At 47.8% G+C, this 14,090-nt stretch overlaps 1 protein-coding gene across 1 annotated transcript in view; it reads right to left on the bottom strand.

Moving 5' to 3' along the window:
• Positions 1 to 2,217: 2,217 nt before the first annotated feature.
• LOC311243309 (neuronal membrane glycoprotein M6-b-like) overlaps positions 2,218 to 14,090 on the bottom strand; it is an 84,339-nt gene continuing 72,466 nt past the window's right edge. Inside the window, exons 4-7 of the mRNA XM_084332486.1 lie at positions 13,669 to 13,837; positions 6,072 to 6,145; positions 5,009 to 5,074; positions 2,218 to 2,644 (exon numbers count right to left, since the gene is read on the bottom strand). Of these exons, the coding sequence (XP_084188612.1) occupies positions 2,489 to 2,644; positions 5,009 to 5,074; positions 6,072 to 6,145; positions 13,669 to 13,837 (465 nt within the window). The 3' untranslated portion in view covers positions 2,218 to 2,488. The remainder of the gene's footprint in view (positions 2,645 to 5,008; positions 5,075 to 6,071; positions 6,146 to 13,668; positions 13,838 to 14,090) is intronic.

Below are 14,090 nucleotides of genomic sequence, written 5' to 3'. Positions count from 1 at the left end.
AGACAGTCATGTCTCCTTCATGCACGGAGGAAACAACAACACCCTGACACGCATCGTCATTAATAGGAAATTGTACGCACGTTTTTTTTTTGCCTACAGCAACCCAGCGGCAAAGCACGTATATATATATATCAAACAGAAAACACACATGGCAATATAGTCCTTAGTTTTTTTTCTTCTTCTTCAGAATAGACAGCTGCACACGTGGACAATACTGACATGCTCATTTCATGAAAGTTTAATTTTTTTTTTCTTAAAAAAATTGTCGTCTTCAGTGTTTTCTCGAGGGTCAACTAACCAGTGATGATCGATATATAGATATATAGAATATAGTTTATGATGATAACAAATATCTGATTACAAAATCAATGTATGAAAATTCCTGACTTGGTTTCATTTATATAGTGTAAACATCCCAACAGTCTCTGTGTGGCTCATGTGATAGATGTGATAGGCAAGAAAAGAAAGAGAGAAGTGAGGAAACTATTCAAATGTGACTTTAACCAACTTGGAGCTGACGAGTCACTCGTTTGGAAGTTGGAAAAACAAAATAAGCACAAACAAACTTTCCATAAAAGTCAAGGTATCTCACTGGATCACAAGATAAAACTCAGCTGCCTCAAACTGATAAAACATTTTTTTTAAAGAAACGATTTCTGTATCGATTTTTTTTGTCACATTTTCAAATGTATACATTACAACTAAGCACCTCGATCCATCATATATCATATCATAACTCCACGGTATCCCCGTCACGACATATCGTTTTAAAGATGTTACAATTACAATTATTATATCAAATGCAGAACTAGTATTTGAATGCTAAACACATATTCCAAAGGGTACATTTACATATTTGTGGAAAAAAAGAGCATGGCAAATTTTTTTTAAAACACTAACCGCATTTCTCCGCATTGTGGAAGTATTAATTAAGATCTGTTTAGGTGGTTCCTATATTTACAGGTGGACTTCACTCACGAAAGGGTGTAACTTTAGAGCGGAAAAGGGGTATTAATGGAATTTATTTCGGCACGATTAGTGCGCCAATACGAGGGCATTTTAAGCTATGATTTGGCCTTGGAACATTACCGGCTAAATCAACGGGTTAGCTATTTGGTTTTATACTTGGAGGTGTACAGTATGTCATTCGCATAGCTGACCAAGGAAACAAATCTTTGAGCTTTGCTACTGTTCACCGAACAGCTACCGAAGCACAGGAAACCTCGGTGACAGAGATGCATGGAAGCTGTTGAATACACCTTGCGGTCCAACAGTCAAGCTAGTCACATCAGAGAAGAAATTCTTGTCTTAATAATCGAATAGAATCTTTAGTTAATTCCACTAACCGGAGACTGATCGGGGGTTCTGTAAGCAGGGATTCTCAGTTTCCTGTTTGTTTTTGTTTGAAATAGTGCAACAACGTATCAAGCATTACCAATCCAATCAAATAAAACAATTCCAGTCAAATAAGATGGAGAAAAGTAAAGGAGAGAAGAAATAATAAAAATACAAGTGCAAGAAAAGAAAAAGAAGAGAAAAAAAATCATAACATCACCTGGCATACTTTTGAGAGAGTATTAAAAAAAAAGATAAAACATTCATACACATTCACACAATATATTCATATTCATATATATACGTATATAAAACACCAAAAAAAAAAAGGGAGGAAGTGAGGTTGCTGCCTGGCTTCCTTGAAGGAGGGGGATGGATTAAGAGCAGACAGTGAACGAGTCGTTTGTTAGGCTGCGAGGAGTTGCGTTGGCCATCACAGCCGGGACACGTTCGCTAGCCGTCGCCTGAATGTGTGCATGGGGGGTGGGGCGGGGCGGGAGGTGGGGAAGAGCTGCAAACTGATCTTCCTGAGTTCAACCGACAAAATGAACTCTTTCTGTTCGTAACTCTGCTGCTGTTTAGACCTATACCCCCCTTCGGCACAAACCTGATCTCAACCCTTTGCCCTTTATGTGAGCTGCTCACCCACTACAACCCTCTCCCCTTGATGTGAGCTGCTCACCCACTACAACCCTCTCCCCTTGATGTGAGCTGCTCACCCACTACAACCCTCTCCCCTTGATGTGAGCTGCTCCCCCACTACAACCCTCTCCCCTTGATGTGAGCTGCTCACCCACTACAACCCTCTCCCCTTGATGTGAGCTGCTCACCCACTACAACCCTCTCCCCTTGATGTGAGCTGCTCACCCACTACAACCCTCTCCCCTTGATGTGAGCTGCTCACCCACTACAACCCTCTCCCCTTGATGTGAGCTGCTCACCCACTACAACCCTTGTGGACTTTAGACTAAACTTTAGAATCGGTAGGCGAGGCTATCGAACGTGGCCGAGGTGTTTGTTTTTATTCAGAGGGAGGGGATAGGTGGTGGAGGGTGTTAGGTGGAATGGGGATGGGGGGTGGGGGTATGGAGAGGCGGGGGGCAGGGCAAGGCGGTGCAGGGGGGGGGGGGGGGGGGAGGCGTTTGGCCTGTCCTTATGAGTAGGAGGAGGAGTTCTGGCCCTCCTTGGAGCGCGCCTCGGCCTCCAGGTCCTGGTCGTCCTCCTTGGTCTTGATGTCCTGGTACTCGTGCGTGGTGACGGCACTCTTCAGGTAGGCCCAGTTTGCCCCCAAGATCATCAGGTAATGGATCTACCAAGAGGAAACGAGGGAGGAAGAAAAGGAGAGAGCAGAGAAACAGAGGGGTGGTGTAGGGTGGAGAGGTAAAGCGGGTAAGTGAGGGTTAGTCAAAGGCAGAAGAAGCTATATGAGTAACTAAATGTGGCAGCCTGCAGGTCCAGTCTGCTGAGATGCTGACGATACAGTGTTTTATAGTCGACTTTATTCTACGTTATACACTGCTGTACTGTATTAGCGAAAGGCAAATACAGCAGCATCTTTTTGCGACAGAAGTTAGTTTGTGCACACAAGCTAAAGTTAGGTTAGCTATAACATTTCCTCTACTGTAAGTCATATACTGTGTCTGTGTGTATGTTGCTTTTAATACCGTCTGTAGTGATTTGATTTTTGATTGGATTTGAATTCTTTATTTTTCGAACATGTAATAAAATACACACAATATCAAATCAAAACAAATAATTGCATTGACTAGTGTGGCAGTGAAAGGGTTCTGTAGTGTGGTGGTGAAAGGGTTAACCCTTTGTTGTGTGGCAGTGAAAGGGTTAACCTTCTGTATTGTCACAGTGAAAGGGTTAGCCCTTTGGTAGTGTGGTAGTGAAAGGGTTAAAACTGATGTGCTTTCTCATAAATAGCTTAAGATTCAGTGCCCTCTCTCTCACCCTCTCACTCTTTCTCTCTCTCTCACCCTCTCTCTCACTCTCTCATTGTCTCTCCAGTTCTGGCAGCGCTGCAGCTAAATGTCCGTCTGTGGTTGGAGACGGTCCCACAGTGACAGTCAGTGAGTTTGCATGAGGGCACATTTCTTACACACAGCTTCCTACCCAGCGCTGTTTCTCTTTCATTCAACGCCTTTTCTTCCTCTCCTTCTGTCCCTAACCCTCCTCCTACTCCACCTCTCTCTCTCTTTCACACTCTCTCTCTCTCTTTCGCTCTCTCTCACACACACTCTCTCTCTCTCTCTCTCTCTCTCTCTCTCTCCTTCTTTTTCTCTCTCTCTCATCTAGTGTTTAGCGGTATGTTGGCCTTTGCAGATTATGAACTAGAGAACGGTTACAGCTGGTGGTCAGCTGGGAGGGAGAGAGAGGGAGAATACAGAGGGGGTCAGATGATGACCATCATGCATTTGGAGGTTAAAACTGACTAAGCAGATTGTTTTCTGCCTCTTTGAACTGCTGCGGTCAGGCAAGCGCTACCGGAGTCTCATGGCCAGTACAGAGAGACTCAGAAGGATCTTCTATCTCCAGGCCATCAGGATGCTCAATGACTCTATGTAACAACCCATCATCTACACTCATTGCACACACATCTACATGCACACACTCACTTTTAAACAAACACTCACCTTATTAACACTCACTTTAGACACTTTAATCTATTTATTAAAGAGATTTGCACTACATTCATACCTCATTTGCATTTTCAGTGCACCTTACCTTAAAGTTCTGTACCTCACTGTCTGCATTTGTACCTCACTGTTTACTCACTTTTACTCACTGTACTTATATTGTACTTAGGCTGTACTTTAGATTGTATATTGTATTGTATATTGTATATTCCTCTTTTACTTATTTTTTTTACTTACTTTTTTTTACTGTATGAAGCACACTCTCAGGGGCTCATACAGAACCAAATATTTCACCGTAAAGTACATGTATTTTATTGTGACAGCTAATAAACAAACTTGAAACTTGAACTCATACTTTCTTTTTTATTTCTGATCATTGTAGATATTTAATATATGCACAGAGGAAATTACTGTCATTATAAAACATCCCACACAATGAAATTCCTAGATGGCATTGTATTTTCCTTAATCTTGAGAGCTCATAACACAAAACCTATAAAGCTACAGAATGCAAAACATATTTGGAAATATGTAGGGGGGGGGGGGGGTCTACTTATGCAGAATAATGCCCACTGAAAGCGATTTAACCTCACTGTCACCTACTGATCTCTCTCCACTAATGTAATGGAAAAATGCCAAAACTATAAGATCTCATGATGCAATGAACCTTGGAGTTGTTTCATTGGCTTGTTACACTATGAGTAATAGATTGTGGCATCTCCATTTCCCTAAACACAGAACAAAGATGCCTCCATTGCTTCTTGCCTCCATTGATGTTTTGTCAGCTGTAACATGGTCTCATAGAATAATACACCAGTTTTGTGTGTGTGTGTGTGTGTGTGTGTGTGTGTGTGTGTGTGTGTGTGTGTGTGTGTGTGTGTGTGTGTGTGTGTGTGTGTGTGCGAGCGTTGTCCGTGTGTGTGTGATAACCACAGGCTGTGGGAAACATAGATTGCCATGGCAACTGATGAGCAGGTCATGGCAACATGCACATTTTGAGCACATCATCAGTGTCATTGTGGAAAGCTTACCAATGCAATGACGGTTGCACCGGCACCCGCGAACGCCACAATGTAGAGATGGTAAGACAGGTAGAACTGTGGGGGGTGAGACAGGTTCCTCAGTTAGTGGAGAGAATGACAGGCATCAAGAGTGTGTTATAAAAATGCCATGGGTATGAAAGGAGAAGAGAGAAAGAAAATAAGAGAAGAGAAGCAAATGGAAGAGAAGAAGAGAACAGAGCAGAAGAGAACAGAGCAGAAGATAAGAGAACAGAGCAGAAGATAAGAGAACAGAGCAGAAGATAAGAGAACATAAGATAAGAGAACAGAAGAGAACAGAAGATAACAGAGCAGAAGAGAACAGAAGAGAAGAGGACAGAAGAGAAGAGAACAGAAGAGAAGATAGCAGAAGAGAAGAGAGCAGAGCAGAATAGAACAGAGCAGAAGAGAACAGAAAAGAAGGGTATAGAAAAGAAGAGAAGAGAAGAGAAGAAAAGAAAAGAAAAGAAAAGAAAAGAAAAGAAAAGTAAAGTAAAGTAAAGAAAAGAAAAGAAAAGAAAAGAAAAGAAAAGAAAAGAAAAGAAAAGAAAAGAAAAGAAAAGAAAAGAAAAGAAAAGAAAAGAAAAGAAAAGAAAAGAAAAGAAAAGAAAAGAGAGGAGAGAAGAGAACAGAAGAGAACAGAACAGGGCAGGACAGGACAGGACAGGACAGAACAGGGCAGGACAGGACAGGACAGAACAGAACAGAACAGAACAGAACAGAACAGAACAGAACAGAACAGAGCAGAACAGAACAGAACAGAACAGAACAGAACAGAACAGAACAGAACAGAACAGAACAGAACAGAACAGAACAGAACAGAACAGAACAGGGCAGGACAGAACAGGACAGGACAGGACAGAACAGGGCAGGACAGAAGACTAAGAGGGCAGGACAGAACAGAACAGAACAGAACAGAACAGAACAGAACAGAACAGAACAGAACAGAACAGAACAGAACAGAACAGAACAGAACAGAACAGGGCAGGACAGAACAGGGCAGGACATGACAGAACAGAACAGAACAGAACAGAAGAGGTCCAGGTTCTCTCACCTCGCTGGTATTACAGATTTCTCCCAGTGTGGAGCCACATGCCTTCCCTGGTGTAGCGTTCCATGGAATAATACCTGAAGAAGAATGAGGAAGATGACATCTGTTTCAGATCTGACCCAGTTACAAGTGCAGCACACAAAGAAAAGACATGCCTTTTCTGACAGTGTATGGTTCAAGGTAGACCAGGTGACAAAAAGCATGAACACTTACAGTAACATGAATGTAAAAATGATAACAATCATAATCATACAGTAAAGGGATATAAGCCTTTCTGATTTGGTACATTTCAGTTTGTCCAAAAACAGAGAGGGTCAGAACCGCACTAGCTAATCAGATCGAGTTGACCAAGGATCACAGTCACCAACTAGAGAGGGCTGCGGGCTGCGGTGCATGATCTCAGGGAACAGGTCCAGCCTATTCAAGGGTCCCTGGCCGCTCTGAACTTGAAAAGTTAAGTGATTTTTCGCCATCCCATTAACATTAATGTTAATTAAAACACCATCAATCTAAAAAGCATCCACTATAATCAATCGGTACCAAATCAGATGGTTCTTCAACTGATCGGAGCATCACTTTATAAAAGATAAAACAATAAAACAATGAGTGATCAACTATCTTGATAGCGAAGATAATGATGGTGTGAGAGGTGTCAGCCAGCATGGCCCCGTGAAAGGTTCTGTATCGTTAGTGGCTTAGCTTGGCTTCGCCTTCTGCACTATCTCGCGTACGTGCACGCGTACTGAATAAACCACAAATGTACCTCTAATACCAGTATTAGTCTGACCACACCCCTCATCAGCTTACCTTCATAAGCAGGTGTGTGGTCACCTGCTCTCCTCCTTCTCGCTTTCACCACAAGGAAGTGCCTCGGTAGTACCCCACTTGACGTGTCGTTGATAAGTTGAAAAGAGTTGTGACTAGGTTTACATTGTGCCTAACCTTTTTCTTCTCTCACTTGTTTATATAAGAAAAAGGTTTGGGTCATAATGTATTCCGCGGAGAGTAGACCCGCTAGACCTACTCTTCACCACCGATTCTCCATTCCCGCCTCCGTCGTGCGTTCCGGTGCTGGGCTGTTACCACTCTCGTGGTTGCCGACCCAGCCCGGGAGACTGCCGGTGGATAGTTTTCCTCACCGACGAGCCGAGGGTTCGGAGCCGTCGCTCCGGCGATGGCCTGATCTCGACTCTGGTTCCTCTGTTTCTGGGGAATCGCCCGTTGATGAACGGGGGATTGTCTTAGAGCCAGGGGATTTGCGACGAAAACTTTTTGCGTCTGCTCGCTCACGTCGTCACATGGTGGCGTGCAGACGCGAACGGCCTGGGTTTGGGGAATTGCTGGAGACCAGCGAGGCCGCGTCCGACTCTGGATTTCTGATGGAAACTGAAGACTTCATGGAGGAGGCGGACGGGTTCTTGTATGATGGTCCCGTGGAGGAGAGTATCCCTCCTCCGGAGACCCCGGGGTGGGGGGAAATGGCTCCACGGGGCGCCTTGTTCGAGGATGTCGGGGAACCACCTTGGCCTCATCAACAGGATGCCCTACTGTCGGCCGCATCGGATTGTGGCTCCTTGACCAGTCGCAGCCTGCTGTATGCGAGGGATGCGGGGTCGGTGGAGGAGGGTCCGCAGGGGGAACTGCGGGCCTTGTTTCCCGAGCTCATGGCGGTAGCCGCCGCTGCAAACGGTGTGCCGCTGCCGCAGCCATTGCCTGCTCCTGTCCCTGATGACCTCATAGGCCATCCCTGGCAGCGTCCCCCGGTGAGAGGGGTGGACGTTGTCTACCCATTTTTCCCATCGATGGGGGCCTATGTTCGTCGGGGCCAGGCGGTCTCCAACATCATGGGACTGACTCCCGCCTACGTACCAGTTACGCGGGTGTCGGGGTTGGTCAAAGGTATGGGGGAGGGCGTACCTCGGCTTGACAATCCGATGGCCGCGCTCCTCTGTCCGGATATGGTGTGGGAGCCCCTATGCAAGCCGGTCCTCCAGGGGAGGTCGGCTAGGCGATTGGCTTATTGGGGTGACCAGTCATTTATCGCCGGTACACAGTCGCTGGCTGCGGCCTCTAACATCGCCCACCTGGCTAGATTTGTATCGGGGATAATGACGGGCGGCGCGGATCTGAACGAGGTGAGGTGCGATCAGATCACCCAGGCTGCGGGAGCTGTGCTGCACCTCTCCCAGGTGCTAGCCATAGCCATGGGTAAAGTGCGCGCCCTGGCCACCCTGGGCCAGCGTCACCTTTGGCTGGAGCAGGCTCGTGTACCAGAGAAGAAGAGAGCCCCTCTTCTGACGGCCGACCTCTCCGACGCTGGCCTGTTCGGGAAGGCCCTGCTATTGATGACCTCAACATGCAGAGAGATGGCAGAGGAGAGATCCATCCTCCAACCCCATTTTCCGCCTCCCGTCCTTGCCGGTGGGGGCAGAAGGCTTCCGCGACGTCGAGCTGTCTCCGTCGCCGCTACCACTGCTCCCGCCGCCGCTGCTGGCCCTGCCAAGAGGGCTAGGAGACGAGGCGACGCTTCAGCCACCGCCGGCCCATCCCAGACCGGAGGAGACGGTAGGGAACGTCGTGTCCAGCAGACTGTAAACTACCGTCCCTCCGGGGCTCCCCGGGGTGGCCAGACTCGAGCGGCGCGAGGTGGCAGGCGCCGCTGAGTGACTTTTCCCCCTCTGTGTCCCCTCCTCTACACCCTCCCCGGCCCCCCTATGATTTTGTGCCTTGATCACATATTATTTATTTAATAAAAAAGTTCCCTGATATAAGGGGGACTGTGGTTGGCCGAACAAACTGTGTGTTTCTTCAATACAAATCATGTGGTGGGGTTGTGTTTTATGAATCTACCCTGTTACGTTGGGGGAATGAGTTGTGTTGTGTTACGAGTTTTTAAGCAAGGTCTGCAACTTACACTCGGTAATAGGTTCTATTAGCTTGATGCTCCACATGCAATTAGAACTGGTGATATTCCATTGCTTTAACTAAGTATGTGTTCACAACGCTGTGTTGTTAGTTGCAGTAATGCTCGTACACACTTTTCATGGCCTAGCCATTACTCTCGTTCAACGTCTTCCTATAGCTTAGGCTGCGGGTATGGGATTCACGCACAGGCGACTTGTGTTTTTTGTTGTAATCCCTTTTACACTTTGTGGGTAGCTAACATTGTATTAGCTTATGCTATATGTGTTTTGTGCTACCGGAGGTTTTCAAAATGGCTACGGTTGTTTTCTGTGTGTAGGGATAGAAGGTGTGTTTTTCGGGAGGGGGTGTCGGATAAACCCCTCCTTTACCCACTTGATTGGTTTAGAGGTTGTTGACCCTCCTGCTAAGCCAGTCAGGGCGAAGCCAGTGCTTGGCGGGGGAGGGGGGGGGGGGGGAGGGGTATTCTACCGACTCCTGTTATGACAGGATCCGGTGGGTTTTCCCCGCCCGTTATAGCGTTGTTGCTATGGCGACGCCTTCCATGAGCTGGTGTCGTAAAGATGTCGAGGGTAGAGCGCAGGACTTAACCTGCTGCGCTCGTTTTTGTGTCAAACTTGAGTCTGTTGGTCACGTGTCTCACAGTTTACATATCTTTTTCTTGACCGTGGTCTCATGTGGGAAGGTGTTTCTGGGGGAATCTGGTCTTACACTCTGATTAAGAGGAGTGACTGGATTAAAATCATGTGAAAACACAGGGTTTTTTACTCCCAGCTGTGCAGTTAGGTCATACATGTGATGCCTTTTCTTTATTTTATAAAGAGTTGAATGTTCATTCATGGAGTTGATTGCATCTCGCCCCTCTTGTCGTTTCCCTGGGCGTCTTGGGGATTCAATATGGTGGTCTAGCCGGCCTATTGTTGATGTGGGTATGTCCAAACGCACACATAGTGCTGGCTCAGGATGTGCTTTGGCCGTTGCTGACTGGCGCGCCTCGTTTGCTTTGGTGAAACAGCGTTTTTATGGAGCAATTGGGATGGGGGTTTTTCCTCTTCCGACATCCTGTGTGTTGTCGATGGGTTCCCGTTCATGTCAGGGGATGATGACGGAATGGGTCTGGGCATATGGGAAGGGTCTCACGCCCTAGGGGTGGGCCGCCGGACGCGGTTCATACCGACACGTCTGGGTGGCGCCTTCTTTTTATGTTGGGATCAGACGCGCATATCTGCCCCTTCTCCTGGGGTTGGCAGGTCGGCGTGGTTAGGGCACGGGACTGGTTCTGGTCGCGCTGGTCCAGATCAGTGCACCCGTTGTCCGCTGGGGATGCAGATCTGCTGTTCTGGTACCCTGAGGGACTTAGGGTTTTTTCGGGGGGAAAAATGCTAGGTCGATCCGGGTGTCACAGGGTTGTGCGTTATGGGACCCCTTGTTGGTACCGAGTGCGGGGTGCTGGGGGCTGGTCTTCCATATTACGCTCTTCTCTTGCGTTTTGGCGCTGAGGAGCCTGTTGGGTGGGGTTAACCTCCTTTGGGATCCTGTGCTCCCCGTATCGCCGGGCCCGGTCCGGGGTGATGCCCGTTGACCTGTAGGCCCGGGATGGCCCTGTTGGGAACCGGAACGCGGGCTGCGGTGGTACCGCCGGTGCGTTTCGGGGTTTTCCTGAGGGGTTATGGGACCAACCGTTGCATAGGGTAATGCCTGGGTGGTTGGTTCTCTGGTGTGTTGCTGCAGTGTCAACTCCCGGTTCTCCGGTTGAGGGTGCCCCTGCACGTTCATGACGTCTGCCGATCGTATGGGCTTTTCTGTGGGCAGCTGTCAGGGGCCGTGTGGTCTACGGATCCCGCTCCTGACGTGCTGTTGAAAGCTTGGTTATGCGACAACGCCAGCATACGCCCCTTCCGCCGGGGCGGCTGTTTCGGCTGTCCTTTCTGGCGCCTGCCTCGTCCGCAGTTGTTCCAGGCTTGGGTTGACAGCCTGTTGCCTGGTCTTCCCCGGTGCACTGCCTGTTCCGTTGGTTAACTCTTGTGTGTTATGACCATGCTGTCTGCCTGTTGCAGGGCTTGTGTTCCAGGCGGTGTGCTGTTGAGGGGGACAGGGCCCGCTCGGCTGAGGGGCCTTTGTCCGAATACGCTGGCGATGTGAGGGGCGGGGTCACTAGGTGCCCCCCTGGTGGGGTCTTGATGCTGGCATCATGGACTTCTCCGGGCCCCCATTCCGGGGGTCCAGTCCTTTTGGTGGGTCTGGGTCTTCCTTCGCGCTCCGCTGCTACGGCCTTGCCACGGGGTTGGGTTTGCCCTTGACCCCGTGATTCTGGGGGCAGTAACGAGGTTGTTCCTCCGTTCGTTCCCGGGTGGCATGCGGGTTGTGCGTGTGTGTAGTCGTGGGGTCAAGCCACGGTCTGCTCACCCTGTGCGTTAAGTTGCTTGAGAGCTCTTCGCACGGTCGGGTCCGTCGCCTTCCCGTGAAGCCTCTAATAGGGGGGATACCCTCCATTAGGGGGGGTCGGGGGGGCTCGGCCCTCCCTGTTCTGATGGTTTTGGGGGGCTGTCAGCGGGGTGTATTTGTCAGCCAAGTGGCTCCGCTTGGCCTCCCTTGTGCAGAAGGCGAAGCCAAGCTAAGCCACTAACGATACAGAACGTTAGGTTATGACTATAACCAAGTTCTGTTAGTTAGGGGCGATGCTTGGCTTCGGACGGCCGCTGCAGCCCTTGACCTCACCTTGTGGTGAAAGCTTGGGAAGGAGGAGAGCAGGTGACCACACACCTGCTTATGAAGGTAAGCTGATGAGGGGTGTGGTCAGACTAATACTGGTATTAGAGGTACATTTGTGGTTTATTCAGTACGCGTGCACGTACGCGAGATAGTGCAGAAGGCGAAGCCAAGCATCGCCCCTAACTAACAGAACTTGGTTATAGTCATAACCTAACGTTAATGATCTATATATTGTATAATATAGTATATCATGGCTGCCAATACAGCATATGCTATCCCAGCTGGCCCTGTATGAATGTGGGTCATCATTCTGCCAGTCAGTCCAATCACTGTGTTGATGCACCGTAATTCCTACGTGATTTTCCTCCAATGATATCCACTCAAATAATCTTTATTTACCTTTTACTGTGTACAGTAACGCATACACAGTAGATCGGCCCAGTCTGAGGACCTGTTGCTATATATAATGCTTTTACCTGCTGACTCAGGAAAGAATCTAACCGTTAAAGGAAGACAATTCCTTGAAACAGATCTAATTTAGTACAGCCCTCTGTGAGTGTGTCAGTATTACAGATTGAATGTAGCAACGCAGTGTGGATATTTCTGGTTTCTGAATTTCAGGATTTATTGTATCAATTTGATATTAATAATTTGAGGGGAGGAATCCCCACAACTTCTTTTAGCTTTCAAAAACATTGCCCTGGGATCGATGATGTCATTTCGATGTGGCTCATCCCGGAATCCAGACTTGGGGAACCGGAGATATCCGGAAGAATGTTGTTATTCCAGACCTGACACATGTTCACCTGAGGCTCTACTAAATTACATGTATGTCATTTCAGCTCCGTCAGAAAATGTTTTTGGTTATTCAGTAAGCAACTTCAACCTGTTCCACATTTAGAGGAGGGCCTTAAGCCAAAGAAACGTGTAGAAATAGTTCTAGTTAATACTGAGAGATTCCGTGACTTAACTTGCCGGACATCTTAAAGGATAACTCCACTATTTTGGGAAATTATCTATCTATTTTGGAGTTAGACAAGAAGATGCATACCTTTTTTGTCTCTGTGCGTGCATTTTAGCTTTGGGAATAGATGCTCCGTTAGCATAGCTTAGCTTCATCACTGGAAGTGGGGGAGGACAGTAGCCTTACAGTGCCTTACAGTGTATTGCAAGGTCTGACATTGACCAAACTTGATATGCATGACCTTGGTGGGCTCTAGGTCAACTCCTGAAAAGGGGGTCAATGTCAGACCTTGCAATCAAAAGTTAGGGGCGCACTGAAATTATGGCAAGGGTTATTAGCCCCCTAACTTTTGATTGCAAAGTCTGACATTGACCCCCTTTTCAGGAGTTGACCTAGAGCCCACCAAGGTCATGCATATCAAGTTTGGTCAATGTCAGACCTTGCAATACACTGTAAGGCACTGTAAGGCTACTGTCCTCCCCCACTTCCAGTGATGAAGCTAAGCTATGCTAACGGAGCATCTATTCCCAAAGCTAAAATGCACGCACAGAGACAAAAAAGGTATGCATCTTCTTGTCTAACTCCAGGGAAGATGTTAAATAAGCTAATTTCCCAAAATAGTGGAGTTATCCTTTAACAACTCTTAAACTGAACACATTGGCAAAAAAAACTAAAATCAAGTGTGTGAAACAAAAAACAAAAACATGCAATCCAAAAACTTGCGGAAGGAGAAAGAACATAAGTCAGAGAAGTAGAGTCCACACACTGGAAACTCTGTGCATCAAACCTCACTTGCTATGGTGGCGTTACTTAACCCTTTCACTAACACACTACAGAAGGTTAACCCTTTGTGTGGTAGTGAAAGGGTTAACCCTTTGGTAGTGTGTCAGTGAAAGGGTTAATGTACTGCATCGGGAACATCCAGTGTGCGGACATAGGTTCTGGTCAGTGATGCATGTCCTGTAGTAAAATGTGGGTTCAATGGGAGGGGGGGTCACTGACCATATTGCCTGACGTCCACACAGATGGTTTCGGGGGCAGTGATGTTGGACAGGGGGTCCTTCATGGAGGCACAGGTGGTCCACATGTTGAAGAACAGGAAGACCGGGATGGCTGTGAAGCCGAAGATCCCAAGGAACGCCAGGACCAGGATGTAGGTCAGGAACATGAACTAGAGGAGAGGAGGGGAGGAGAGGCGTGGAGAGGAGAGGCGAGGAGAGAGAAAAGGAGAGGAGAGGAGAGGAGAGGAGAGGAGAGGAGGAGAAGAGAGAGAGGAGAGGAGAGGAGAGAGAGGAGAGGAGCGGAGAGGAGAGGAGGAGAGGAGAGAGGAGGAGAGAGGAGAGGAGAGAGGAGAGGAGGAGAGAAAGGAGAAGAGAGGAAAGGAGAGGAGAGGAGGAGAGGAGAGCAGAGGAGAGGAGAAGAAA

This window comes from Notolepis coatsorum (genome assembly GCF_963971535.1).
Source record: "Notolepis coatsorum genome assembly, chromosome: 1".
NCBI classification, from domain to species: Eukaryota; Metazoa; Chordata; class Actinopteri; order Aulopiformes; family Paralepididae; genus Notolepis; species Notolepis coatsorum.
The sequence above is the reverse complement of the archived record's forward strand: the minus strand, read 5'-3'. Positions and strand labels throughout refer to the sequence as shown.